The sequence below is a fragment of the Histomonas meleagridis genome (genome assembly GCF_020186115.1).
Source record: "Histomonas meleagridis strain 2922-C6/04-10x chromosome Unknown contig_6, whole genome shotgun sequence".
NCBI lineage: Eukaryota > Parabasalia > Tritrichomonadida > Dientamoebidae > Histomonas > Histomonas meleagridis.
Window position 1 is genome coordinate 227,449 of NW_027150902.1, and position 27,637 is coordinate 255,085.

The 27,637-nt window shown below is 30.7% G+C and overlaps 13 protein-coding genes across 13 annotated transcripts; 6 read left to right on the forward strand and 7 right to left on the reverse strand.

The window, feature by feature from the left end:
* Position 1: 1 nt before the first annotated feature.
* On the reverse strand, positions 2–631 carry GO595_007913 (small GTP-binding protein; the record flags this gene model as incomplete). The annotated part of the gene is made up of 1 exon (XM_067921429.1): positions 2–631. One exon carries the CDS (start codon positions 629–631, stop codon positions 2–4), a length of 630 nt encoding a protein of 209 aa, XP_067771747.1.
* A 427-nt stretch (positions 632–1,058) lies between these two features.
* On the forward strand, positions 1,059–1,433 carry GO595_007914 (ribosomal protein L34e; the record flags this gene model as incomplete). Its single annotated transcript, XM_067921430.1, has 1 exon — positions 1,059–1,433. One exon carries the CDS (start codon positions 1,059–1,061, stop codon positions 1,431–1,433), a length of 375 nt encoding a protein of 124 aa, XP_067771748.1.
* Positions 1,434–2,191: 758 nt separating this feature from the next.
* On the reverse strand, positions 2,192–3,274 carry GO595_007915 (dUTP pyrophosphatase; the record flags this gene model as incomplete). Its single annotated transcript, XM_067921431.1, has 1 exon — positions 2,192–3,274. One exon carries the CDS (start codon positions 3,272–3,274, stop codon positions 2,192–2,194), a length of 1,083 nt encoding a protein of 360 aa, XP_067771749.1.
* A 342-nt stretch (positions 3,275–3,616) lies between these two features.
* Positions 3,617–4,927, reverse strand: GO595_007916 (puromycin-sensitive aminopeptidase; the record flags this gene model as incomplete). The annotated part of the gene is made up of 1 exon (XM_067921432.1): positions 3,617–4,927. The coding sequence occupies one exon, from the start codon at positions 4,925–4,927 to the stop codon at positions 3,617–3,619; it is 1,311 nt and encodes a 436-aa protein (XP_067771750.1).
* A 794-nt stretch (positions 4,928–5,721) lies between these two features.
* On the forward strand, positions 5,722–7,032 carry GO595_007917 (Oxysterol-binding protein; the record flags this gene model as incomplete). The annotated part of the gene is made up of 1 exon (XM_067921433.1): positions 5,722–7,032. The coding sequence occupies one exon, from the start codon at positions 5,722–5,724 to the stop codon at positions 7,030–7,032; it is 1,311 nt and encodes a 436-aa protein (XP_067771751.1).
* Positions 7,033–11,651: 4,619 nt separating this feature from the next.
* Positions 11,652–12,794, reverse strand: GO595_007918 (Anaphase-promoting complex subunit 8; the record flags this gene model as incomplete). Its single annotated transcript, XM_067921434.1, has 1 exon — positions 11,652–12,794. One exon carries the CDS (start codon positions 12,792–12,794, stop codon positions 11,652–11,654), a length of 1,143 nt encoding a protein of 380 aa, XP_067771752.1.
* Positions 12,795–14,015: 1,221 nt separating this feature from the next.
* GO595_007919 (uncharacterized protein) lies at positions 14,016–16,697 on the reverse strand (the record flags this gene model as incomplete). Its single annotated transcript, XM_067921436.1, has 1 exon — positions 14,016–16,697. One exon carries the CDS (start codon positions 16,695–16,697, stop codon positions 14,016–14,018), a length of 2,682 nt encoding a protein of 893 aa, XP_067771753.1.
* Positions 16,698–17,077: 380 nt separating this feature from the next.
* On the forward strand, positions 17,078–17,422 carry GO595_007920 (40S ribosomal protein S26; the record flags this gene model as incomplete). The annotated part of the gene is made up of 1 exon (XM_067921437.1): positions 17,078–17,422. One exon carries the CDS (start codon positions 17,078–17,080, stop codon positions 17,420–17,422), a length of 345 nt encoding a protein of 114 aa, XP_067771754.1.
* Positions 17,423–17,517: 95 nt separating this feature from the next.
* Positions 17,518–18,303, reverse strand: GO595_007921 (uncharacterized protein; the record flags this gene model as incomplete). Its single annotated transcript, XM_067921438.1, has 1 exon — positions 17,518–18,303. One exon carries the CDS (start codon positions 18,301–18,303, stop codon positions 17,518–17,520), a length of 786 nt encoding a protein of 261 aa, XP_067771755.1.
* A 72-nt stretch (positions 18,304–18,375) lies between these two features.
* Positions 18,376–18,894, reverse strand: GO595_007922 (uncharacterized protein; the record flags this gene model as incomplete). The annotated part of the gene is made up of 1 exon (XM_067921439.1): positions 18,376–18,894. One exon carries the CDS (start codon positions 18,892–18,894, stop codon positions 18,376–18,378), a length of 519 nt encoding a protein of 172 aa, XP_067771756.1.
* A 4,658-nt stretch (positions 18,895–23,552) lies between these two features.
* On the forward strand, positions 23,553–24,146 carry GO595_007923 (small GTP-binding protein; the record flags this gene model as incomplete). The annotated part of the gene is made up of 1 exon (XM_067921440.1): positions 23,553–24,146. The coding sequence occupies one exon, from the start codon at positions 23,553–23,555 to the stop codon at positions 24,144–24,146; it is 594 nt and encodes a 197-aa protein (XP_067771757.1).
* A 597-nt stretch (positions 24,147–24,743) lies between these two features.
* GO595_007924 (uncharacterized protein) lies at positions 24,744–26,033 on the forward strand (the record flags this gene model as incomplete). The annotated part of the gene is made up of 1 exon (XM_067921441.1): positions 24,744–26,033. One exon carries the CDS (start codon positions 24,744–24,746, stop codon positions 26,031–26,033), a length of 1,290 nt encoding a protein of 429 aa, XP_067771758.1.
* Positions 26,034–26,176: 143 nt separating this feature from the next.
* GO595_007925 (FAS-associated factor 2) lies at positions 26,177–27,088 on the forward strand (the record flags this gene model as incomplete). Its single annotated transcript, XM_067921442.1, has 1 exon — positions 26,177–27,088. The coding sequence occupies one exon, from the start codon at positions 26,177–26,179 to the stop codon at positions 27,086–27,088; it is 912 nt and encodes a 303-aa protein (XP_067771759.1).
* Positions 27,089–27,637: the final 549 nt, after the last annotated feature.

Consider the following 27,637-nt stretch of genomic DNA (forward strand, 5'->3'; position numbering starts at 1 on the left):
TTCATGCGTCTAATTCAACTTGTGTATTTCTTTCAAAATTCTTTACCATAGAATTGATATCGAAAATGAATAATTTCTTAGAAAGAAAAGCATCGAAAATCATTTTCCTGTAATCATTAATGAAAACTTTCGCTTTTGATGATGTAAACACAATCGAAGACTTCATTTGGTTCGCATACTTCTGCGCATTCTTTAAGTAATCAACAAACTCTGTGGGACTAAGCGAAGATAATAAATCAGAGCAACATCCAACAATGATAAATTGTGCAGAGCCATATTTCGTTTTTTCAAATTTCTTTTTAAATTCTTGCAACTTCTTTAGTCTTGGTGATCTTTCTGCTGCAAAACATAAGAAAACAAATTCAAAATTAATGTCATCAATTTTCCATAAAAAATCGATGTCCTTCATTTGTAGTTCCCATAAATGTAATACTAACTCAATGTTCTTGATTTGGTGTGTTGAGGAAGAACATTCAATTCCAATTGTTGGAAGAGATTCTAAAACAAAATCTTGCCCTGGCTGACTATGCAATGCACGTATGAGCCCTGTTTTACCAATATTACTTTCGCCAACAACAAGGCAATTCAATTCTAATTTTCTGTGTTCCGTTTGTTCCGTGTGAGATTCCATTTCTCCCGTGTGAATTCCGTCTGAAATTTCAACGGAAGCACATCAAAAATTCAATTAAAAATCAAACTTTTTCTTTGCAAAATCACATGTCAAAACCCCACAAAATTAACGTTCTCAGTAACGAGTGAAATAACCGTTAAAGATTTTTTCGATTCATTTTGGTTTTATTGAAGTGACTCCAATAAAAAAATTCGCTTCGAACTAATAACTTACAGAATATTCATCCCATATAAAATAGCATATATAATTTAATCATAACACCGACATAAATCTAAAAAATGTTTGTAATCAATGTTACATAACAAGTTTGAATTGAGGACGATCATATAAATAATGGAAAATGGTATGGAACGATTGCTTTGCATTCAATTTGTTTCTTGCACTGACTTGTTTAGCGGTTTATACGGTTTGGCCGTGCCTTTTAAAGATGGGTGATAATCGTTACACACTTCGTCGTAGCAATCCATACCACACGCTCCGCAATCGCGTTGTCCCAGTTCGCACACCAGGAAACAGGCTCGTTGCACATTACATCAAAAAGCGCGTGAAGGGCATGATATGCGGTGAAACCGGAAAACCACTTCCAGGTATCAAGCACTTACCAACAAAGAAGCTTGCTAGGTTACCTAAGCACAAGCGTACAGTATCCCGTCCATATGGTGGTGTTTATTGTGCATCTGTTGTTAAAGAAAGGATCATAAATGCTTTCATGGAAGAAGAAGCAAGAGCAGCCGCTGAAAGAAAGGCTGCAGCTGAAAAGAAGGCAGCTGCTGAAAACAAAGGCAAGAAAGGTGGTAAATAAATGATTTCGATATCAACAAATATATGCATATATTTTTCTTAAATACTCTTGAATAATGGTAAATTATAAATTAGAGACTTTACCCCACGAAATTTCAATCTCTAAATGAAGCTCAAGATTTAGATTTCTTCAGATTACAACATTGGCTACGGGGTGCCCCTTATTGATTGAAAAAGTGAGTTAGTTAGATACAAGTCTCGAAATTTGCTATAATATCAAAGTCAAGAAATAATAAGAATAATTATTTAAGAAGGTAAACAGAGGATGTGAATAAAATTAATTTTATTGAATTCATTTTGATTGTATTGTTTTACTTAAATGTATTACAAACGAAGTAATTACAACAATGATTTTAATTAAATATTTATTTTATGTGAATAAGTTGAGAAATCTTTTGGTATTTTCAAAATATAAGATGTTAGTACTCAAAAATATTTTTATTTTTATTATGTTTGATATTGATGAATATATATTGTATAATCCAATTTAATGATCTTATTTGAAGATCAAACTTATTTGTTTCTTCTGTCCAACAATAAATTTTGTTTAATCAAAAAATTATTAAAAAATTGTGGCTTTTATTTACTTTTTTTAATTGTATTATGGAATATATCAAATATTTGGATAAGATTTTGTGATTTATCTTCGAAACCACATTTATTTCTTTTTTACACAAATCCTTTGTCCAATGCAAACTCATCATCGTGAAAATATTTCCAAAGCAAAAACAATATTTTACTTAATTTTAAATTTGTAAATTATCCATTTTTAAGCTGGAGTACCATAAATATTTTAGAACCAGAAACAATTTCACATTCACCAATTGTTTGATCATCCCTTAACACTTTTGCATTAAAAACAAGTTTTTTTGGGCCATGATCTCCTATTTTATATTGAATTTTATTTTTTAATTCTTGAATTGTTTCATTTGAGCTCACTTCAAATTCAATTACTTTACCATTTAAAGTCCTCACAAATATTGGAAATGAATTTTGTTTTGCTGGGTTTAAGTTGAGTGGTAAATTACCAGAAGAACCAAATCCATTAATTCCTCGCGATGTATCGCCAATTTCATTTACTTCCTCAACATCAGTAACAGCTAGTGGTCTCACAATCATCTGTGCCACTCTTGCTGGTAATTGCATTTCATCAGCTTCTTTTGATATTTTGAACATTGGAACACACAGCTCTCCTCTATATTGCGCGTCAATTATACCAACACTGTTTGCAAGCGCCCATCCCATTTTTGCTGTACTCGATCTTGCTACAAGATCAATATAAAAACCATCAGGTGGTCGAACTTTTAACCCTGTTCCAAACAATACTACTCCAGGCCCAAAGTTTGGGTTTACAACTCGGATTATTGTTACATCAAATCCAGAGTCCAGTGGATGAGCTTTGGCTGGAAGCACAGCATTTGGTAATGTTCTTTGTACTTTAAGAGATGAATAAGATTGTCGAAGAATGGAAACCGCTTTTCCATATTTTTGAGCAAATGTGGCAGTAATGCCTTGTTTTTGTTGAATTTGTTCCCAGAGGTTTTCAACAGCATAAAGAGCATCACCACCATACCAATTAAGAATTGCACGAGATTGAGAAGTGGTTTCGATTTTGTTAGGTGGTGTTTTTAATTCAGTGAGGTGAGGAAGAAGTGAACTATCGATGATAGCTTCAGCTATTACAAGTGATTCTTTAATATTAAATGATATTGTTTCAGCAATGGCATTGCCTATGTTAATTGTTGTGGACGATGTTGCATCAAGATAATTTATTTCCCCATTGAATTGTGTTGCTTTATCCAGCATATTTTCGTTGGAAGTGTTGACTCCTTTTTCTTCCATATGTTTCTGGTGACTCCATCACCCGCCAAAATCGCTCTTTCTGAAAAAGTTTATAATTGAATTATATTTGGTCGGAGACTTCACAAATCCACAATCAATAGCAGATCAAATCTTATTGAAAATTTTTGTTTTCTTTATTTCCCGCCTTGCCGATTACTTTATTCATCTCAAGAAAATTTCCTTTCAAAACAGTGTCTCCTTGATCAAGGAGAATTTATATCAACAAACAAAGAGTTAGAAAAAAATTTGTGAGTGTAATTATAACAATCTTTTTTATTAAAAACAATCTAAATAAAGCTTTATATTGTATGTCTTCTAATTAAAATCAAATTCAATGCTTCCTTAAAATTCAGCGAATCTTAAAATTGGTGATTTACTTCCTCTGATCAAAGGATATATTCTTTGGAACTTTTTCGGTATATCAATTTCGTTCAGTTTCTGGTTATTTAACACTGCCTTTTGTATTATTCCCATTTGGGCATAATTTGTCAAATTCATTTTCATCATGATTTTATCTTCAACTTCTAAATCTTCCCAATGATCCATAATTGGACTCAGCCATCGACTCTGGTATAAAACTCGGCACAAAATTTTACATTTTGGGTTGATTATAACACAATCACAATTTTGACAATCAATTTCAATCGATTCTGTTTCCATTAAAATTCTTTCTTTAGACACATTTCCACTTGAGTATTTCCATATTTCAAGAGGAATTGCCCATTTTTGCTGAGAAAATGTGCTGGATGTAGAGAATCTCATCTGATGGAGAACACATTCATTGTCAAGCACAAGAAGAGGGTAACCTGGTTGTGATGCCCAGGAGTCAATAAATTTGTTGGTTGAGGCATCAAAGGATTCTTCAAATGATTTTTGATCTGAAAGAAATTCTAAAATTCCCTTTTTGAAATCGCCTTCGCCTATTAAGTCATGAATCATTTTCACTAAACATGTTGATTTCTTTATTGATAACTCAGGGATTTCATTATCTTCATCAAGTTCAATCAAGGAGCTATCGTTAAGCAATAAACCATTGAAAAGCGTATCGTTCTGAATTACAAAAAGAAATTTTTCAAAAAATGGATCAGCAACTTCTGGAAATAGTTGCTTAAAGTAAATAGTAGAAACAAAATCTGCTATTCCTTCTAAATACCAATATGCGTTAGAATTATTTATAGTCAAAATCATGTACATCGCAATTTGCTTAAGAACATATTTTTTGTTTTCCTGAGTAAAATCAACAAAAAGATCTTGATCAAGGAAAAGAACTCCAGTTGTGGCATTTCCACTTTGAGGATATCCTGGAATTAAAACAATTTGATGAACTTGAATTTTTGATTCAAAAAATGCGTCATAAAAAGTGACAGCGCCGATTACAAAATTTGTTTCATCAAACGATGTATCAGCAGAGAGATAAACTTCAATTGTTGTACCATTTTGAGTGATAAGATCTATGACATTAAAGTATCCAATTGCAAAGCCCAAAAAATATGAACGAATTGTTGTGGGTGGAAAAACAAAATTATATTTCTTTAAAATTGGTTGAATATTTGGTGGAGATGAAGAAGAAACAACATACTGGCTTTCATTCGGAACAGCAATTGATAATTTAAATGAAACAATGTTATTGGTTTCAAGGGATGGAATAAACATATTCAAAAAAGATGGAAAAAAGCGTGTTGCTATAATGTTGTTAGGATAAGTTGATATACCAGTGGATTCATCATTTATGGAAATTTCGTAAACAATGACCAAATGTGTCAGTAAAAAGTCTTGACAAAAAATATGTAACTTCTCTGTCAACTTGTCGTGCAAGAACTTTAGCTCGTTGCCTTTTTGGCGAATGCTTTTAATTATAAGTGAAGAATGAGCATTCAAATTAACTAAATTATTTTTGGGTTGCTTGCCTTCAAATGTAATAAACAGTGTAAACAAAAGTTTTTGTTCATCATTTAATACTATGTTGGCAATATATTTTGCTGGGAAAACTTCTTCCAAAACTTTTTAATCTCAAATGACATACACTGTGAATTATTTCACTCGAAATAAAGTATACAAAACAATTTTATTCACCAGATAACATTTCCGAACGATATAATTTATTTGAAAGGTTAATCATCGTTTTTTATTCAATTTTGCCTAAAACTTGACACTTCACTTTGGTATTTTGGAACTTCTTCTGAATCATCCGCAAAATTATGATATTTCGATTTCATTTATAAATCTATGACATCACGCCATTAATTTTTGACCAAAGAGACACAATAATTATTCAAGGAAACGATTATTTTATTCATTTTATTTCGCTTGATATATCACTTTTTTGGTAACGTTTTCAATCAAAAACATGAGGATAGGTTATTCATTGAATTTTTCTATCGAATGAGTGTTTTCAATTCAATTTAAATTTCAAAACATTCTGTGTAAAACACTCAAAGTTACGCAAAATGGAAAATGAAGACAAAACACAAGAAGAAGAATATGATTTCGAAAATATTGATGACCAAGACTTCTGCGAAGACATTCCTCCATCTGAAGGTAGTGTTGTCAAATTCCTACTAAAACAACTTCATATTGGTATGAGTTTATCCCAAATCACACTTCCTACTTTCATTCTTGAGCCACGTTCCACACTGGAACGTTTTACAGATTGGATGGCACATGCTGATATTCTAAGGAAGATCAAAGATGAACCTGATCCATACTATCGTTGTCTTCATCTTTGCACTTGGATTGTTGCAGGATTCCATCTCGGCTCTCTCCGGCCTACTAAGCCATATAACTCTGTTATTGGTGAAGTGTATCGTTCAGTCCTGGTTGATAATAATGATAAAATAATTGGCCAATATATGGCTGAGCAAGTATCACATCATCCTCCCATTTCTGCTTTTCATTACCGTGATCCTGTTGGTGGAGTTGTTATATGGGGTCATACTGAAATGCGTTCCAAATTCCTCTACAACTCCATAGCAGCTCTTATGGACCATGAGAACACCCGTGTTAATCTCGAAATTCCAAGTCTCGGCGAGACATATGAATTTAATTTCCCCAATATGTATGGCCGTGGAATCTTATTTGGTAAAATGCGAATGGAAATCTGTGGGCAAGTTCGTGTTTCATGTAAGAAGACTGATATCAATGGTGTAATTGATTTCCTTATGAAGCCACTTTTCCGTAAACGATACAATCAGTTCAAAGGTCAAATTTGGAGCACACGAATTCATCCAGCTATAACCTTTAAAGGTCGCTGGACAGCCTATATGAAATGTGTTGACAAGCGGAATGGCAAAATTATGGTACCATTTGATGTTCGACGCATTGTTCCATTACGTATTGTTTCACCTCCCATTGAAGAACAATGTGAATTTGAGTCACAATACATATGGCAATGCGTATCGCATTATATCAAGGAAAAAGATTCTGCTAATGCGACAATACATAAATTAGCGATTGAAGAAAAGCAAAGAAAAGAAAGGGAATTCTTCGACGAGAATAACATCCAATGGGAATTGCAAGTGTTCCACTTTGACCAGAGGATGAAAAGGTTTGTTCCGAATAATTTGGATCTGACACCTCGCAACGATAGCGATAATAATGAGCAAATCGAAATGCCAGAGAAGTTCCACGTGCCAGTGCCGGTGGTAAGGGCGCTGGAATGTGGCGCAACTGTGTCATTTAGTCAACTTCAAAGAGAAACAGAAAAGAAAATTAGCACAGATCACCCTTTTGTCTTCGATGACGAAAATGAATCAGATTAAGTCTTTAAGTAAAAATAATGTAAATTCTTGAATTCGAAATTTTTGCGATCAAATTGGCACTGCAGTGAAAAACCTGTAGACCGACACCTTATTATAATCCACGCCTATATTGTAGCATTATTCATAGAGAACATATTCAGTAATACATATTTAATGAATTTCTTTTCATTTAATTTTTGCGATATTCCGATTTTTACTCACTTCACTATGGAGAACGTTAACACGAAAAAAAAAATTTTTCTCGGTTTTCTTTAAATATTTAAATTAATTCATATTTTTGGAACTGAACATATGTTAAAATTTTGATTTGCTAACAAACTATGTAAAGATTTATGATTTATCTAAAATTTTGTTGTCGGTCTACAAATTTTTCACTGCAGTCTACTTCATTTAAAATCAATATTACATTTCCAAACATGAACTATTTTACAAGATGCTGTTTAGAATATTGTTATAATGATTTAACCAGAATAAATAAAATTAAATCTGAAATATCAATGACGGAGGATACATATCGTTCATCTTAATTTAAAAAATTGATATTAATATCAATTCCTTTTTGTTCAAGAAGTAATTTAACGATTTCTGTATGACCATTTTCAGATGCATGCATAAGTGCTGTTTTAAATAATTTAAATAATTTCCAAATATCATCTTGAAATATTAAATTATTAAAAGAAAAATAAAATAAAATAAATAAATATCTTTATCATTAATATCAATTCTTTCTTGTGTAAGAAGTAATTTAACTACTTCAATGTAACCATTAGTAGATGACCATATTAAAGATGTAGATAATAATATGAAAAAATTCCAAATATTTTTAATGGATGCCAAATAATTAAAATAGATGATAATAGATAAAATCTAATGTCTTTAGCATTAATATCAATTCCTTTATGCATAAGAAGTTTTTTAGCAATAAAACTGTAACCATTCCGAGATGCATAAATAAGAGCTGTGGAAAACAAATTATATTAATTCCAAAAATTATTTTGTTATCCAAAATGATTAAAATAAATTTTATTTTTAGCATTTATATCAATTCTTTCTTGTTCAAGAAGTAATTTAACTATTTCTGTATAACCATTTGAAGATGCATCCATAAGTGCTGTTTTACATAATTTAAACAATTTCCAAATATTATTTGGAAATGGGTTAATTCAGATGTCCCCCGGGGACAGTGACCATTGGTTGGTGCTAATAAACATTTTTAGACGATTTTTTAATAAATTAAACATTGGAAGTGTCTTTTGTTCAACCTCATGGGTAGGGTATCAGTGTGTTTTTTTAAAAGCAATTTAATCGTCTTTTTAACTTTTTGTATTACCGATAAACTCAATTTATTCGGTTTTCTCCAACTTCGAAAAAAAATCCACTGCTGAAACCCATAAATTTTCACAATGACTGTTAAAAAATTGAACACCCGGGGACTGTCCCCGAGGGACATCTGAATTAACCCATTACCAAATATTATTTTGAATTCTCATCAAGCCACTTTTTGAAATGAAAAAATTAAAAAAAATAATTTCGTTCACAATTTTCAATTCGATTTAAAATTGCAAAAATTTTATTGTTTATAAGAAAGTGCCTCTGAAATTTCCATACCAGCTCTGCTCATGTCTACTGAAAATAATGTGTAAAACTATTAATGTAAGCTAGTAACGTACAACATTTCATATTCTGATTCTTTTTAAATATAATGAATGCAACCATTTTGTCATGAGTAATAGGAAATGGTTCTTCGTGTATTAGATTTATCATCACTTTGGCATAAGCAGAAATCAGCCTATCAAATGTACTTTTCGTTCCTGCTGAAACATTTGCGGCTGATATTGTATCAGCTTCAGCAAGTAATTGCTCCATCAATGACATTTTAAATATGATTCATAAAAAAAAACTTAAAAACAATATTGAAAATTGTGAGCGAAATTACTTTTTTTAATTTTTTCATTTCAAAAAGTGTCGATGAGAATTACACCAAAGTTCATCGTCTTAAAAAGTTGCCTTTATTATTTGTGAAATATCAAATTATTAAAATAAATTTCAAATAAAACAAACAAATATTTTTAGCATTAATATCAATTCCTTCTTGTTCAAGAAGGAATTTAACTATTTCCGTAAAACTTTCTTTAGATGCCAAAATAAGCGCTGTTTGAAATAATTTAAATAATTTCCAAAAATTATTTTGTTATCCAAAATGATTAAAATAAATTTTATCTTTAGCATTAATATCAATTCCTTCTTGTTCAAGAAGTAATTTAACGATTTCTATATAACCTTTATTAGTTGCATATATAAGTGCTGTTTGAAATAATTTATATAAATTCCAAATATTATTTTGAAATATCAAATTTTTAAAATAAGTATCAAATAAAATAAAGAGATATCTCCTGCATTTACATTAATTCCTTCTTTTTCAAGAAGTAATTTAACTATTTCTGTATGACCTTTTTCAGATGCATACATAAGTGCTGTTTCAAATAATTTAAATAATTTCCAAATATTGTTTTTATATATAAAATTATTAAAATAAATTTTAAATAAAACAAATAAATATTTTTAGCATTAATATCAATTCCTTCTTGTTCAAGAAGTAATTGAACTATTTCTGTATATCCTTTTTCAGATGCATACATAAGTGCTGTTTTAAATAAACTAAATAATTTCCAAATATTATTTTGAAATAAAAAATTATTAAAATAAATTCTAATTAAAACATATAAATAGCTTTTGTATTGATATCAATTCCCTTATGATCAAGAAGCAATTTAACTATTTCAGCGTGACCATAATAAGATGCGTTCATAAGTGGTGATTCAAATTATTTGAATAATTTCCAAATATTATTTTGAAATATAAAATTATTAAAATAAACCAAAAATAAAACAAAAAATAACTTTTTCATTAACATCAATTCCTTCTTGTTCAAGAAGTAATTTAACTATTTCAGTGTGACCATTTTTGGATGCAATCATAAGTGCTGTTTCAAATAAATTGATTTTCCAAATATTATTTTGATGACATAAAATTATTTAAATAAATAATATCTTTAGCATTTATATCAATTCCTTTTTGTTCAATTAGTAATTTAACTATTTCTGTATAACCTTTTTCAGATGCATACATAAGTGCTGTTTTAAATAATTTTAATAATTTCTAAATATTATTTTGAAACTATAAATCAACAAAATAAACATAAATTAAAACAAACAATCTCTAGCATTGATATCAATTCCTTTTTGTTTTAATATATATTTAACGAGCTCAATATTTCCTGATGCCGAGGAAAAGATTAAAATTTCATTTGGATATTGATAGATTTTAAGAAAATATTTAACAAGATATAAATTTCCATATTTTGCTGATTTATGTATAATTTCATTGATTTTTATTCCTTCTTTTTGCAAAAATGTTAAAATTTCATAATTACAAAATTTTATGCATTTCTTTCCTAATTCTTCCAAATTATTATTTTCAACAATATTGTTTTCATAAAGATATTTAAAGATATCATTTCGATGAAACATAATTGCGATTTCATATGCATATTTAAATGAAGAATGATTTTGTTCACATAAATGAATTATTTCTTCATTTCCACCTGCAATTGCATAATTGCCTGTGTTTTCTACATTTGCACCATTCATAAGTAAATATTTAAAACATTTAACTGATCCGAAAAAAGCTGCATAATCAATTAATGAAACATTATCTTCATTTATAAAATCACATCTTTCATAAATTGATGGTTCAATATATTTATTAAAATTGAAATCATTTTGTGATGATATTTCTTGAAGTTTTTCGATTTCATCATTTCGCATTGTTTTTGCAATTTCATTTGGATTATTTCCTTCTTTAATTAACTTCTTATGAAGTGCCCAATCATTCTTTGAAAGTTCTTCAATATTTTCTCTAAATATACTTTTTAATTGTGCATTATTAAATTCATTAATTTCTTTGTTTGTCATATATTGAATAAAATATATATTTTTTCGATTTTTTATGCATTTTATTTCAATAATATTTTGTTCTATCATATTTGATAAAAGAATATTATTTAAATTGGAATCGGAGCTATTAAGGTATCGTACGAGAACATCCACTAATTTGTATTTACAATTAATTTTCTCTTCAAATGATTCAATAATTTTTATAAAATCGAAACTTGTATCAATGTTATATAATCGACTATTAATTGAATCCCAAAGCATTTTTGTAATCATAAGGTTGAAAGAATATGGATTATTTAAATCAATCATATCAGTAATTAATTTTGCTGATTGTGTAATCTTTCCTTTTTTCAAACCAAAAATTATTTGTTCAAGAAGTTGAAGTTTCTCCAATTCTTTAATGCTTGAATTTTCTTCTGCCATTTGATGAAATAGTCACTTTTTTCGTCAAATAAGTTTTCCTGAAAACTTTGATTCAATAAGAAAAAAAATATATCAGAACATATTTACACTGAGAGATACAGCATTGAAAGACTCTTTACGAAGGACTTCAAAAGTATTTTGGTTTCCATATTTATTACTAATCATAATTTAAAAATTAACATTTCAAGGAAATCATTTTACTATTTAACAAACAAAAAGCAAAACTCATTTATGTATATTTTATTTACCAACATTTTTTATATCTTTCATTAAGGCATTTCCTTCCGCCACGCTTTCCTCATCAAACAATAACTTTTCCGCATAAAACTGCGCCTTTTCCACTTTCCTTTTGCTCATATAATACTGTGCCAAGAATGTTATTGCTTCTTTTGCTTCGTCTTTTTTGGGATTATTCTCTTTCATAACTTCTTCTTCGTTACTAACGAAATTCTCAATGAAACTTTCGTAGCAAAACGCAGCTTTATCAATATCGGATACTTCCTTATACATCTTAGCAAGCTTAAAAATCGCTTCGCCTTCGTTATCGACGTTACAAACTGCACGTTGATAACATCTGATTGCATTTTCTTTTTCGTTCAGTTTCTCATAACATTCTCCAAGCGCCATCCAAATTCTTGAATCAAAAGGATTAATTGTAATTGATTTCCGATGATATTGAATACTCAAATAAAGCATATTAGACATTTCATATGCACGACCCATTCCATAAAGCGCTCTAAAATCTCGAGGATTTAATTCTAATGCTTTAGTATAGGATGCAATTGCACCAGAACAATTCCCAAGCTCAATAAACTCCTGGCCGATAAGCGTCCATACAGAGTGAAAAAGTGGATTGAATTTGAGAACCATTGAAAATTGTTTGATGGCATCTTGGTGTTGACCGTTAATCGATAGGAAGTTACCGGTCGCAATCAATGACTCAGGAGAAAACTTGTCGATTTTATGGAGAGTTTGAACAAGAGAAGCTAGACCAGATATATCCCCTTTGACAAATAAGAGATTGGAATAATAATCAAGAGTTTCTACATGGAAAGGATCTTTTTTGATAAGTTCATCAAATAAAAGTTGGGAATAATCAAAGTCACGATGATGATAATAAGCAGTGGCTTCAATAGATATGACACTCGGAGTACGTGGAATGTTTAATGTTTGAATAAGCTGAAGTGATGCTTCAGTTTGTTGTAATTCTGAATATAATTCAATGCGAAAAAGAATAGTTGTCCAATGGTCTGGAAGACTTGAAACTGTGGGCGCTATAACTGACTCGTCACATTGAACTAAAATTGTTCTTAAAAGGATCCAAGCTTCTCGATTCAATGGAAATTCTGTTAATGATTGAACTAAGTATTTAAGCGATTCCATTTTATCGCCTGAATGAAGTAATATAAAAGAATATATATATAAGTTTAATGGATCAAGATTAGGTAAAAGGGATTGAATTTCAAGAATTATTGGTTCATAAATATCGTTTTTTTGTGTTGGCTGAATCGGAATAATTCCCATAAACATTTTAGTATTTTCTTTATCATTTTCATTTGAATTTTTAATATCATAAAATTCAGAAAGAAATTTTAATCCAAGGGAATCTTGGTCATCACTATTAATTAATATCTGTATGGCTTTTTTATATTCATGTAGCTGAAAAAAATTTTGTGCGAGTGATAAATTAGGATTTATTGGTTGGGATTCCAATAAAAAATCATCACTTTCAAAAAGAATAAATTCAAGAACCCATTCTGCACTCTTGTAAAGACCTCGAGTCGATAATAGTGAATATGATGATAAGAAATTGGATTTGTTTTCCCCAAAATCCAAAACCTTACTGAAATGTGAAATGAAAATTTCAGAAGAACGTTTAATCACAACAAATGTGGAGGGAAGAAAATGATCAATTACAAAGAGCACCAACACCAAAATCATTTGATAAAATGATTGAAGAACTTGAGAATAATGACTCCGTATTATTTCAGTCAGTAAATTTTTTAAATTTGAATTCATCAGAAAATCAATCAGATGATATTGATATAATAAATTTAGAAGATGAAAAAGAAATAGAAAAAATCAAAGAGCAAATAGAAGCATTAAATATTGCAAATGCGAAAAAAGATAAATTACTTGAAGCAAAGGATAAACAAATTTCAGAATTAAAGAAAAAAATTCAAAACATTAAAGGATCACAACCACGTGCATCTACTTCACAAGAAATAAGGGCCAAACAAGAATTTGATCTTGTTCAATATTACAAAAATCAGTATGAATTAGTTCAACATAAATATCAAAAATTAAAAGAAGCCATTTCCATTGACCGACGTAGCCCACCTCGGAAGTGCTCTTCAGCACGACCTATTTCATCTTATCGGAGACATCATTAATATTTTTTATTTGTTATTATTGATAAATTTAAATATATAAAACTATTTTTTCAAATTTCCTAACATGTTATAACAGCAAATTCTCGAGTTTTTAACTCTTTTTTGATATTTTTTAAACGAATATCATTTGAATGCAATATGATCGTTTCCCATTCAACACGACGGTTTAAAAACGGTTTATCGCAATTTTTTTATTAACAATTAAATTTTGTCATTTTAACAAATCCATCAGCACGAATTTCATGTTTTGATAGTAGGAGAATATCACTGGATGCTTTGTCACATCCATTTCACGTGCCTCATTCAAATTCTCAAGCATATATTGGACATTCTTCACCATGAATTTTCTCAATTCTTCAGCATCAGTCGTTATATCCTCATCAGCTGCATCTATTTTTGGTACGCTTTGTATTATTTTCCTTGTGAATGGAGCTAATTCCATTACAGTTCTCGTTTGAGCATATTTTGGTTCACAAATTACCCATTCTAAATCGTCGAATGCCTTTTCATGAGTTTTCTTTGTGCTACCAAAAGTCATATCGAAGAATGGTCTTAATGTAATCTTTAAAAACCTAAAAAATGGAATTAATGGATGACGGTTACCGCAGTTAACCGCCAACATCAAAATTAAACATCTCAAAAAGTAGAAACTTTTGTTGTCAATAATTGAGAACATTGAGAAGATAACGGTCAACAAGTCAATTCCGTTATCGACCTCATTCAAAATTATGTTTGTAATTAACGTCTGCAGCCAATCCTCAGCTATAGAGATAAACATTATCATTAAAGCTGTAGTGTATCTTGTTCTTTCCTTAAATAGTTTAGAGAAAGGCACTAATGAAATCTCAGCATTTATAATCGTTCTCATGAAGAAATCAATTCGTTTCTTGGATGCCATAATGTTAAATATCATTTTAGGATATTTAAATCCAATTTCGAAATGATTTAATAAAATGATAGGTAAGATAGGAAAAGGAGAAATTATTGCTTCGATGATTTGCCCATTTTCAGTGAGCGTAGGTGAATGTGAAGATAATATAAATATATAAAGACTAAGTAAGCTGACACTTTTGTTCTGTGAAATGTCATTGATAAGTGAAACCCATAAACTAGTGAAAATGTCGCTATCGGTCGTGAAGATTGATGGCGTTTGTTCACCATTGTAAACTTTAAATGATGTAGAATCGATACTTGCAGCAAGTGTTTTCGTAGATAATTGAAGTTGTTTATCACCTGTGTTTAATATCCCAGAGGCTAATAAATGTGAACTTGTAAATGGTACCTTCCGACCTTTAACATGTAAATTACCGCAAAATATTGGTATGTCTTCAATTGGTATCATGCTAAATGGAAAGATTTCTTCGATAAGTTGTGACTTGGCACCAATTTCAAAAAGTAAATTTAGTTTTTCATGGATGTTAGGTGCTTGTTCAAGTGATGAAGCACGTAGAATAAAGTCAAAGTCAGTATTGTTATGATCAAGCGGATATAATAAATTAGAAATAAATTGAAACTTCGAAAGTTCGGATTGTGATGAGCCAAGAATGTTAATTTGGCTCGGATGGTATTGGTAGAAACCAATTGAGAGAGGAATACGTGATGTATTTGGTCCAATTTTGATATTATAATTACGTTTTGTTGAATCAATGCTGGAAACAGAGTGTGACATAGTAAAGATACTCTCGGAAATGTTCTCGACAGCTTCTGATGGAGAAAGATCAAGAATAACAGTTTGGTTGAGAAGATCTTGATATGACAAATAAGGAACATAACTTTCAGGTAAAGAATCTTTGGAGTCGGTGCTGTCTGAAAAGAATTTAAACCATGGGCTTTTGACTTGAATAGTAGAATTTGTAGATTTATATGTATTAAGATCAATTGAATTGTAAACATCTTCATAAACAACTGTATATGGCTTCGTAAGTACATCCATATCGCTTGAAGTGAAATCATTGAACAATATTTTAGGATTTAATCGTCTGTTTGTATGTCTTGATAATGGTTGTAGAATCCTGGGCTTATTTTCTGTAAGGTTGGCTGAATGTTTAGAAGATTTATCTTTTGGTTCGATGTCACTTCCATTTGACTTCTTTCTCTTCTTTGGACGTGACGATAAAAAGTCAATCAATTTCGAATTTAACTGAAGTCTGTTCGAATCATCAAACGGCTTCTTATAGAGCCCTTTTGGTGGGACTAAGTCTGTAAAATCATCAATGGGGTTATCATCATCAAGGAAAGGTTCTATTTGGTTGTTTTTTGGAAAAGTAATAAATGAATCATCTGAGTCAGATTCAAATTCAACTTCAACTCGATAGTTATCTGTTAAATATTCTGAATCGTGACATATGCTTGGGGGTGGAATACTTGGAATAAGTTCAGGTACAAGAAATTTGGATTTATCACGAAGAGAGCGCTTTTGTATGATTTCTGCTAAATCATTAATAGAATCTCTTTTACGTTCTCGCCGATGACGCCTGTGCTTGGTTGGAAGTTTTTTTAGTAGGTTTTCAGATACATTTGATCGAGAATTTTTTCGACTCATATGAACAGGACGAACAATTCGTTTATTTGCTGTATCTGGGTTATCCTTGTAATTTGATACTGTTCTCACTCTTCTGGTCGCTTTCATGGCGTTAAAATTGACTAATGGTTGATTTTGTTCAGGAACAAGATCGCTAGAAATAAAAGATCCTACATCTTTTTGCTGTATTAACGCAGCATTTGCGGATGATTGAGATCTTTTGTGTCTTCTTGAATGTATTTGTATTTTTGATTCAGAATGGTTGATTTCATTTTCTTCGTGTGTTAAAGTTTGCGCGAAATTTGGATTTGATAATTGTGGTGGGAGAGGAGGGATCCCAGTTAAAAGATTTTGTGGATTTCCGTTGTTCATTGTGCTCCCAACAAAATGGCTTTGAACAATCCAACCGTTTTCTCTCACAAAATTTTGAAAGGATTTCAGAATGTTATTCATTCAGAAATAAGAATGTTTTATTTTAGAATATCCTCTAATCCTCTCTCCTACACTTCCTCCCTTATCACTATGGAGCTTAAAATTTTATGGCGTGCTATAATAGAAAATTATAATAAAAGTTATGATCATAATTAAATTTTTGTATAATATGATTTTTCAATTCTAATTTTGTTCGCTTTTGGTAGTATAAATGAAAAGCCCTCTTAATTTTTATAAAAAATACAATTCTTTCTTGTTTCTTTCTTGGCTGCTTTTAACGGTCATCATCGACGGTTATGCATGGCTCGACCTTTCTGCAAATGCCTCAAAAGAGAAGGAACTGTGGACGTTCTAAAATGAACGCTGGTCGTAAGAAGATTGTTAACTGCATGAACTGCGGTCGTATGGTACCACGTGATAAAGCCATCAAGCGTTTCCTTACAAAGAATATGGTTGATAGTTCATCTGCTAAGGATGTTATGGATGCATCAATCTACAAAGAATATGAATTCCCAAAGACATACCAAAAGTGCTTCTACTGTGTTTCATGTGCTTGCCATCGTCGTATTGTTCGTGTTCGTAATGCCAACCTTCGTCATGTTCGTGTTCCATTTTTCTTAAAGCAACAACGTGAACGCGCTGAGGGCCGTCAAAAGAAGGAATAAATAATTTAATTAAATAATTATTAATTTTAAAATTCCAATTAAATTCTGATTTTTTATTCAAAGCAATTACATTTGTCACATTTGATTATTTGATATTAATTGTTTCCAGCTTCAATACTTCTAATTGCAAACAATGAATATCGGCTTTTTTCGGCTGTTTGAAACCTCCTTGCTATCAGAGACTTGTATATACCCGGAGTAGCTGATGTACTAGATGAACTTAAATTATCTTTCAATAATGATTCACCGAGAAAACTCCGTCTAACAGGAATTTCGTTGGCTTCTGCTTCATCTGGAACATCAAAATCTGTTTTAGAAACGGATAACTGCGTTGCTGGAAATGCACCATATGGTTGAGCTTGTGATGATGTTGGAACAGTTGATGTTTTGTCAGGATATTGTTTCTTCCATGGACTTACAGGGTAAGGTTGAGCTGTTTGCTGCTGCCCATATGAAAATTGTGTTCCTTGATTGCTTGTTCCAAATCCGGTTCCAAATCCAGTTTGTTGAGGTGGTTTACAGAATCCATGTGAAAGATAATCATAGTAGCGAAGCTCTTCGATAGTATATTGCTTGAAGATATCATAATTAATGATATGATGCACTGCAAATGGTTGTTCACTTCCAGCTTCTTGTACAAAAATCTGTACTGTCGTTGGCTCAAAGTTTATACCATTTGTGGTTGCTGGTACCGACTGCTTATTTTGTGTTTGTGTTGCAGTAATTCCTAAATTAGTTCCAGTATTTGTTAGCCAATTCGAACCAGCTCCAGTACCAGTTTTTCCCTGGGTAGTACCAGTTTTGTTTTGAGTTGTTCCAGTTTTGTTTTGTGTTCCCCAGCCGGCGTTTGTTGAAGGTTTCGAATTCTGCCTTCCCCACATATGTGAACGTTTATTTAAGACTATGCAAGTGACCGTTAATACGCAAAAAGTGCTAACATATGTTTATTATGCTCATGGATAACGTTTAAAGTAATCAAGAATTCCTTGGTATAAGACACTATGACTATTTGAATATGGGTCCTCTGTCTTCATACCATAATATTTCATGGTTAAATACCTTGCATGATGACAATTATGTGAAAATGTATCAAACGTATGGCCTTTCATAAAATCCGCCATTTTTTCTGCAAATTCACTGACAGTAACCTTTCGTTTTGGCTTTTGCACTTCCTCTGGATTTTGTCTAAATGTGTAGTATCGAAATTGGAACGACTTTGCATTTGGATCATATTTCCCAACTAAGTTGATATAGACAGCACTTTCATTCATGTACTCGATCAAAAGGTCTTCATATTTTGTACGAACGATTACTCCTGAATGTGATAAAACTTTACCATATTTTGTATTTGTACATGGGCAGTCTAAAGGTCTGACAACTGAAATTGCGGAAACAATTTCATGATTCATAACTTCTTTACTTACATTACACCGAAGCTGTAGATTTGCTCCCCTGCACGTAACCTTTGCCATTATCCAAGAAAAAGTAATTCAATGATCGTACGATAAGGAGCATTCAAATACCCTCAAATTCAATTATGAACAAACGGTTTTTAAGAAAAGTCCTTTTGATTCAAAACTTTACATTTGTAAAATCTGGCCATTTATATGAAACAAACGAACAAATGTTAAAAGTATGAACAAGCCTTAAAAAATATATACAAGATCTTGACCGGTCATTGTTTGAAAGCATTAAATTTTGAGATTTTATTTATATATGAAAAAAAAAAAATTCACATGCACATGTTAAATATATTCTCTATTTAATTAAATATTTTTATTTTTGAGCAAATAATTTTTTACAACTTACTTTTTATTAAACCATGATTTATTTTTTGTTGATGTAATTTCGCATTATGAACATAAATACTATTGACAAAAGAAGGATCAAAAATCCTTGATTTTTTGTCAATTTATAGAAAATTAAATAAAAGATAATTTTTACTTGATGTGCTTTACAAGCAATAATAAAAGCAGTTCTAAATCTATTAAGATAACACCGAAATTTGTGATTATATTTTAAATATTTGAAATATACATCAAAACAAATAAATAAATATCTTTAGTATTTATATCAATTCCTTTTTGTGCGAGAAGCAATTTTACAATATCAAAATATCCATCATTTATTGCGCACATAATTGCTGTTTCAAATTTCTTAAATAAATTCCAAATTTAATATTAAAACATAAAACAAAACAAATTAATCCTAAATAAATTAAATAAATATTTTTGGCATTCAAATCAATTTCTTTATGCTGCAGGAAAATTTTTACAATTTCAGTGTTTCCACTTTTACAAGCATACATTAATGAAGTCCAAAATTATTTAAACAAATTCCAAATTATTGATTGAATCATAAAACTCCTGAAATAAATATTGTATGAAATAAACAAATATTTACACTATTAATATCGATTTCTTTTTTATTAAGTAATAATTTAACAATTTCAGCATGACCTGCTTGAGATGCAATCATTAATGCTGTACGAAATCATCATAATAAATTCCAAAAATCAAATTTAAACATCAAGATAAAGAAAAAAATATGAAATATTCCAAAAATAACATTTTTAGCATTTACATCAATATCATCATGTTCAAGAAATAACTTTACTATTTCGATTTGTCCAATCAAACTTGCAAATACAAGCGCAGTTAAAAATTAAATAAATTAACTCCTAATTAAATAATCAAACATTAAATAATATTATTAAACTTTATAAAATATATATAATAATATTTTTAACATTTAAGTTGATTTCTTTACGAGCTAGAAGTAATTTAACAATTCCTATATCTCCTTTCATTGATGCTTTCATTAATGCTGTTCTAAATATTTTATAAAAATTCCATAATTTTTAATTAAACATAAAACTAAAAAATCAAACAATAACTAAAAGAATTAAACATTTCTAGAATTTATATCAATATTTTCTTGTTCAAGAAGTAATTTAACTGCTTCTATATTTGGTTTTTGAGATGCCAAAATAATTGCAGAATTAAATAAAATAATTAAATTCCAAAAAAATTTATGAAATCTCATAAAACATTAAAAAACATTAAAATTTTTAAATAAACATTTTGAAAATTAACATCAATTTCTTTTTGATCAAGAATATATTTTATTAATTCATTATTCCATGATTTTACAGAGTATAATAATATGTCTTTTGGCATTTTATTATTAAGGAAATCTAATAACAAATACAAATTACCAAATTTTGCTGATTTTTTAAGAATTAAGTCATTAACTATCATACCTTCATCTATTAAATATGAAAGGATTTCATAATTATTAAACTCAATGCATTTTAAGCCTAAATCAATTAAATTATTAATTTCTTTTAATTTGTTATCATAAAGATAATGAAAGATATCATTTCGATGAAATTCTATTGCTGTTTCATAAGCATTATCAAATGATGAATGATTTTGTTCACATAAATGAATGATTTCAACATTTCCACCAGCAACAGCAAATTTTCCTGTGTTTTCTAAGTCAGAACCATTAACTAATAAAAATTTAAAACATTTTATTGATCCAAAATATGCAGCGAAATTAATAAGTGAAACTTTATCTTTGTTAACAAAAGTACATCTTTCATAAAGTGATGGTTCAATGATTTTATCAAAATCAAATGTAATTTGTGTTGATATCTCTTGAAGTTTTTCATACTCATCATTTCTAATTGCATTTGTAATATCATTAGGATTAACTCCTTCGTTTATTAATTGTTTATGAAGTTCCCAATTATGTTGGCGTAAGTTTGTAATATCTTGGAAAAAACGTTCTTTAAATGGAACTCGAAATTTTAAATTTTTTAATCGATCTTCAGACATATAATGTGCAAAATATAAATTTTCTTTGTTTTTAACTATCGTGGAATCAACATATCCTTCTTCAATCAGTTTTTCAAGAAGATAATTCGATTCTTGTGATTCTAAATCTAAAAGATATTGTGCAAAAACTTTAAAAATATTTATATTGTTTCCTTTTGATACTTTTTTTTCTTCCATTCCTTTTAAATAACTAAAATAAAAATTATATTCTTTCCAATGTGAAACAAATGCTGAATATACTAATTGACAAATCGTAAAAATAAAAGAATATGGATAAGATTGATCAATCAAATTAATTGTTGAATCAATTGTTGACTCAAAATTATTTTTAGTTAAATTAAAAATAAAATGTTCAAGTAATTTTAATTGGTGTAAATATTCTTTAGTGCAGTGGCAATCATTATCATCGTTAAGATTCATTAAATAAAATGTGAAAAAAAAATTGTGTGTTTTATTTCTGTTCGTTTATTTGACCATTTAATACTAAAAAGTGCTAAATTATTTGGAAAGTAATACTTTATATCAAAAGTGGCATTGGTCTGCTCGACCAATGATAGAAAATAGAAAACAAAATAATGAAACTTACCAATTAAAAAAGAAAATTTCATTTTTAAATCAATGCCAAAATCAAAAAATAGAAGAAGAAAATCAAGAAATACAAAGTCTTACAAATGAAGAAATCCAATTTTTTATGGAAGGATTAATGTCAGATGATATAGATTCTCAGTCACTAAGCATTTCATTTTTAACGAATGCAATAGATGCAATTAATGAAAATATTTTGGCAAGAATAATGATAATAGTATATTCTGGATTACCATTCGAATCTCATGTTATTCAAAAAGACTTAGCTGCTCAAGTTGCATCTCTTATTCGTAAATTAGCCAAAAAATTACCACTTGAAATATTGACAAAATTTCATTGTCATGAATTTTTATATGATGTCTTAAATCTTGATGACTATGACGCAATTAATGAGGCAATAAAAACCTTAATACTCTTTTCACAAAATCCTGAACTGCTTAATATATATCTTCAAAATGGAATCCATATAAAGTTAGTTCAAACCATCATGAACCTTATTGGCAACAATCTAATCGGTAATCATCTTCAATCAATTGGTTCTATTTTTTGTTATTTGAATTTTCTTTTTTCATCTGAAATTCTTATGAACAACGAATTTCAACCTTTTATCAAAAACTTATACATTAATATATTTTCTTTTCCACAAGAAGGTCTTTGCGTTAGTTTATCTTCTCTTGCTGTTAATTCACTCAGATTTTTTTGCGAGCATTGCAACGATCAAATTCTATTCGAAATCCTATCGTTTAACGGCTTCCAAAATTCCATTTTATCTGTTCTAAAAAGTGGAGGCGAAAACATCAAAACCGTATTATCAACAATTGCAACAATTTCTGGACATAGTGATGAAATTGTTGAGTTAACAATTCCAATTGTTCAAGATGTAATTCTATTATTTATGCAAACACAAAACACAGTTTCCAAATACATTACTTTTTATCTTTCACAAATATTACGAAATTATGCAGCATGTACGCAACCAAAGATTTTAGAATTTCTTACATCGGAACTCCCCACAAGTTTTCTATTAAAAATCATTGTAAATTCTTCATTTGACATACAGAAGCAAGTGCATTTTATTGTGTGTTATTTATCACTTAGTCGAAGCTTTCATCCATGGATATTGCAAAACTTTCCGCTTCATTTTATAGCTGAGATTTTGGACACGAATGATCCCGAAATGTTGTTAAACTCATTCGAATGCATTCGCTCAATCGCAACTTCTCTTAAAGAAAGCGCGCCAGAAAATTTCAATGCGCTTTACGAAATTTTGTTGGATAATGGAATAGATGAAACTATTGAAGAGGCCGTCCAACAATTCCCTAACCAACAATATCTATTAGTGGCAGCGGAACAACTTCAAATCTTTTTGAATTCTCAATAAATTATTTGAATTAATTTTAATCATATATTTGATAAATTCAAATTTTGTTTTAATCAAAACAAATAAACATATTAATTTGCATATAAAAAACGCTAATTGAATGAGGAATAACAAATTAAAACCACAGGAAGTAAAAACGATTAATTTCGAGTGAATTGTCTTACAAAAAGTTTTATCGTACTTCACTTCGAATTGACCAGTCATAAAAATAACTCATTCAAATTGAGTGCGGTTATTAGGTTTACTTAAGCATTCAATACATACAAACATTTGCATTCAATTTTTTGAAAGGATTCCGACCTTCTAAAAGTGCCAAGAACAAATGCTTGTTGAAGATGGCAAAATAACTTTTCGAGTTGTAACAATCGGAGATTCATCTGTTGGGAAAACATGCATTATCAATCGCTTCATTAATAACAAATATGATTCAAGTCAACCAAATACTGTTGGTGCTGCAATGGAATCTTTTAACGATGAACGAGATGGCAAAAAAATAGAAATACAAATATGGGATACAGCAGGACAAGAAAAATATAAGAGTCTTGGAACTGTTTATTATAGAGGTGCTGCAGCCGTAATTTTTGTTTTTGATCTATCCAATATTCAAACCTTTCGAAACTTAGATGGATGGTTAAGTGCCTTCCAGCAAGCAGGGAGTGACAAAGCAAAATTCTTTTTGGTTGGAAATAAATGTGATCTTATTTCATGTATCAACCAAAAAGATATTGATGATTGGGCAAACACACATAATTGCAGATACTTTTCAACTTCCGCTAAAACAGGAGAAAATATCACAGAATTATACAAGACAATTGTTGATGTTTTGTATGAAACAAATATTCATGAGTATCCAGAAGTTCAAAATCTCCGAAATGACGTTAAACTTGAAGGCAATGAAAAAAGTTCTTGTTGCTGAGTGATATTTCTTTTTTATAAATATATGATAATAAATCATTCTCTCAATAATATTTCTGTAAACTTTTTTGCTGAAGTATTGAAAAGAACTTTTATTACAAATATTTTTTCCTGTGTTTTTCTTCTTTGCTTTGTTTTTAATTTATTTTTGAATACTTTACATTTCCTGTTTTAAAGGAAACATAATTTCTTGTTATTTTCTTAAATTTATCACACATTTTTCTTGTTTTTATTTTGGCCATGCCAATTATTCCGTAAATTTATATATAATGTTCAATACTTTCACCAAAAATTCTTTCTACTTCGTTAAATTTTAAAAGTGTAAAATTTGTATGCAACTTACGGGATGAAAACGATTTTCGAAAATCATTTTTGGCATGCCAAAAGGAAAAAAGTCAGCTCCTCCACCACCCCAACACCCTTCTAAGTATTTAGTAGAAAATGCAATTTTAAAAAAGCAATCAAACATTGATGTTGAAGTTGGAAGGCCATTAGTTCGATCACTTAGTAACATCATCAACTTTCACGATGAAGATTATGAAATATTCCATATGATAGTTAAAATTGCCAAAGAAGGAAATCGAAACACTAAGCTCAAATGATCATTCAATTAATTGATCTTCTTTTCCAAGAAGGTTCTGCAGAACTTGTTATAGCTCTTCAAAACCCAAATACTATATATAGAATGGGTGAAGAAGAAATTTGTGGCGATCCCGTTGTTCATCGTGCACTATGCAATAGCATATCAAATTGGAATCGCAACATTAAAAAGCATGGTACAGTGCACCCTGGGTTTATTGAATGGCAACAAAAAGTCACATCAGCAAAATACAAATTTATCATGACACAAGGCATAGCAAATAAGTTCAGCCATGAATTTGGCCTTACCTATGAACTAATTCGCTCATTTGCAGCTGGACTTCTTATCACTTCTGCCAACCGTTTACATCCTGATGGGATCCTTCAAATATATAATAATGTCAAGGAAGCCCATAAACGCCTTGAAGAACTCAAGCCAACAATCAGTGATCGATATGCCCTTCAGATCATCAAATATCTCATCAACTATTCACTTGTTTGCGAGAGGGCATATGATAAGGTACGAAACAGGGAAAAGTTTAACGAGGAAGAACTTGTCTCAATTGGCGACCGCGGCATTCCAAAGCCACCAGCATGCCCGCATCAACAAATGATGTATGATCAGCAGATGATGTACGGCGCAGCACCACAACAAATGTATCCGCAGCAACAGCCGCCACAGTATCCACAAGTCCCTTCAATCGGACAGCCGCAGATGTATCAGCCGCAGATGCCTCCAGCGCCTGGCTCTGGATGTCACGCAGCAGCAAACCTTCCACAGCAGCAAATGTATCCGCCAGAATATCCAGGGCAGCAGCAGCAAGAAAATGTAATGTCACCTAAGTTATCGCAGCCACAGCAACAGCAAATGTACGCACAGCCACCACAGCAGCCGATGTATGGACAAGCGCCGCCTGCGCCAGCATCAGCTAATAAGCCACAGCCGACGCCATCATATCCGCAGTATCCGCAGCAACAGCAGCAGCAAGCGCCTGCGCAGGGATCTGGCTCCAAGCCGCAGACAGCATATCAGCAGCAAATGTATCAGCCGCAGGGCGCATCATCGTACCCAGGGCAGCCGCAGCAGATGTACCCTCAGCAGGGGGCTGGATCTAAACAATACCCACAATATCAGCAGTACACACCACCACCACAAGGTGCCAAACCTCAGCAAACGTATCCGGGGCAGCCCCAGCAACAGGGGTACCCCCAGTACCAGCAAACGTTCCCCGGGTACCCCCAACAATACCCCGGCTACCCTCCACAACAAGGGCAAAATAAGAATACGCCAAACCAATATCCTCAATAGCAACAGCCGTATTATGGGCAATATCCCGGATATCCAAATCAGTATGGTCAATCGAATAGGTAAAACATAACTTTTTATGGGTTTTATGCAGTTTCTGTTTTCTCACAATTTTTTTTGACATAAATAAAATTTCGGTCTTTTGAATGCAAATGGATGAGCAGCATTTGATTCTCGAGACGCCGAATTCGTTCTGTAATTTCTTCAGCAGAATTCTCCACAGATTTGAAAATGGAAACGCACCATTTGATGGGGAAGATCAATTAATTGGAAACTTTTCTTTTCCATTCGATTCTCATCCAGGACCTATAAGTGATGCAATAACTGATGCAAATGGACTTAGAAGGACTTTATTCCTTTTTATTTATTGTAAAGAAAATCCTTTAACAAACAAAATAATATCAATATTTAAAAAAGACGAAATTAGCCGAGAAATTCGCAAAAACTATATTTTTCTTCCATTGGATATTACACATCCAGAAGGTTGGTCTACTGCTACAGCTTTAGATTTTTATAGCGTACCAATAATTGCATTAGTCCGACCAAATGGAACAACTCTTTCTGAATCTCAAATCTTTTTCAAGAATCAAGGGCAGATAAGCAGCATAGATTTACTTTCTTCTCTTCGCATTGAAAATCATGAGCGAAATTCAGATGCCGAGATAATTCATGAGCAAGATCATGAGTTTCAAAATGCTGTTCTCCAAGATCAAGAGAACGAGCGGAAAGAAGCGGAAGTTGAACAGCAAGCACAAATCGACAAAAAAAGCGAAGAAATGCGAAAACAAAAAATCGATGACGACTTTGCGAATCTCCCAGAGCCAACAGAAGACTCTTCGACAATCAGATTCCACTTTCCGGACAACATCAACAGAGTGCACGTGTTTCCGAGGGACGGACCAATTGAACTTCTTTTCGTTTTCGTGCGGAAGTATATGTACCCAAAATCATTCTCTTTGAGAACGGGTTTTCCTCAGTTTGTGATTAACGAAAGCGAGGAACCACTGAGGTCGTTGTGCCCGAACAAGCAGTTCATTGTGTATGTTGATGAAGAATGAGTAAAACAAAAAATTGTGTAAGTGTTGAAAGGTGTCGAATTGTTGTACAGGAAAAGGAAAATGTGAATCTGTGCGGAGTCTTAGGAAAACGTCAATGATCTTGAATTGATTTTTTTATAGAAATTTCATTGAATAAACTTGTGCGTAATAGAAGTATCATAAGATAATGGTCAAATTTTTTAATTATCAAATTTGCTGATTAATATTTTCTTTATTCAAATTAAAAACTATTTGATAAGAGATCCTATTTTTGAATTTCTTGTGTTTTTTATAGTCACTTTTGAAACAAAAATATAGAATTACTTCAAATAATTTCTGTAAAGATCAAAACAAAAATAAAAGAAATGGCACATGTAAGGAAAGATATTTGAAAGCATTCATTTATGTAGCAAAAGTATTTATTTTGATGTTTGTTTACATCTTATATTTTTTATAAAAAAAAAATATTAGAAAACATAATTAAGAAAATATGAAATTATTTAAATTTGATTTAATCATAAAGTTATTTAATTATTCGATAAATGAGTTGGGATACTTGTGCATATTTAT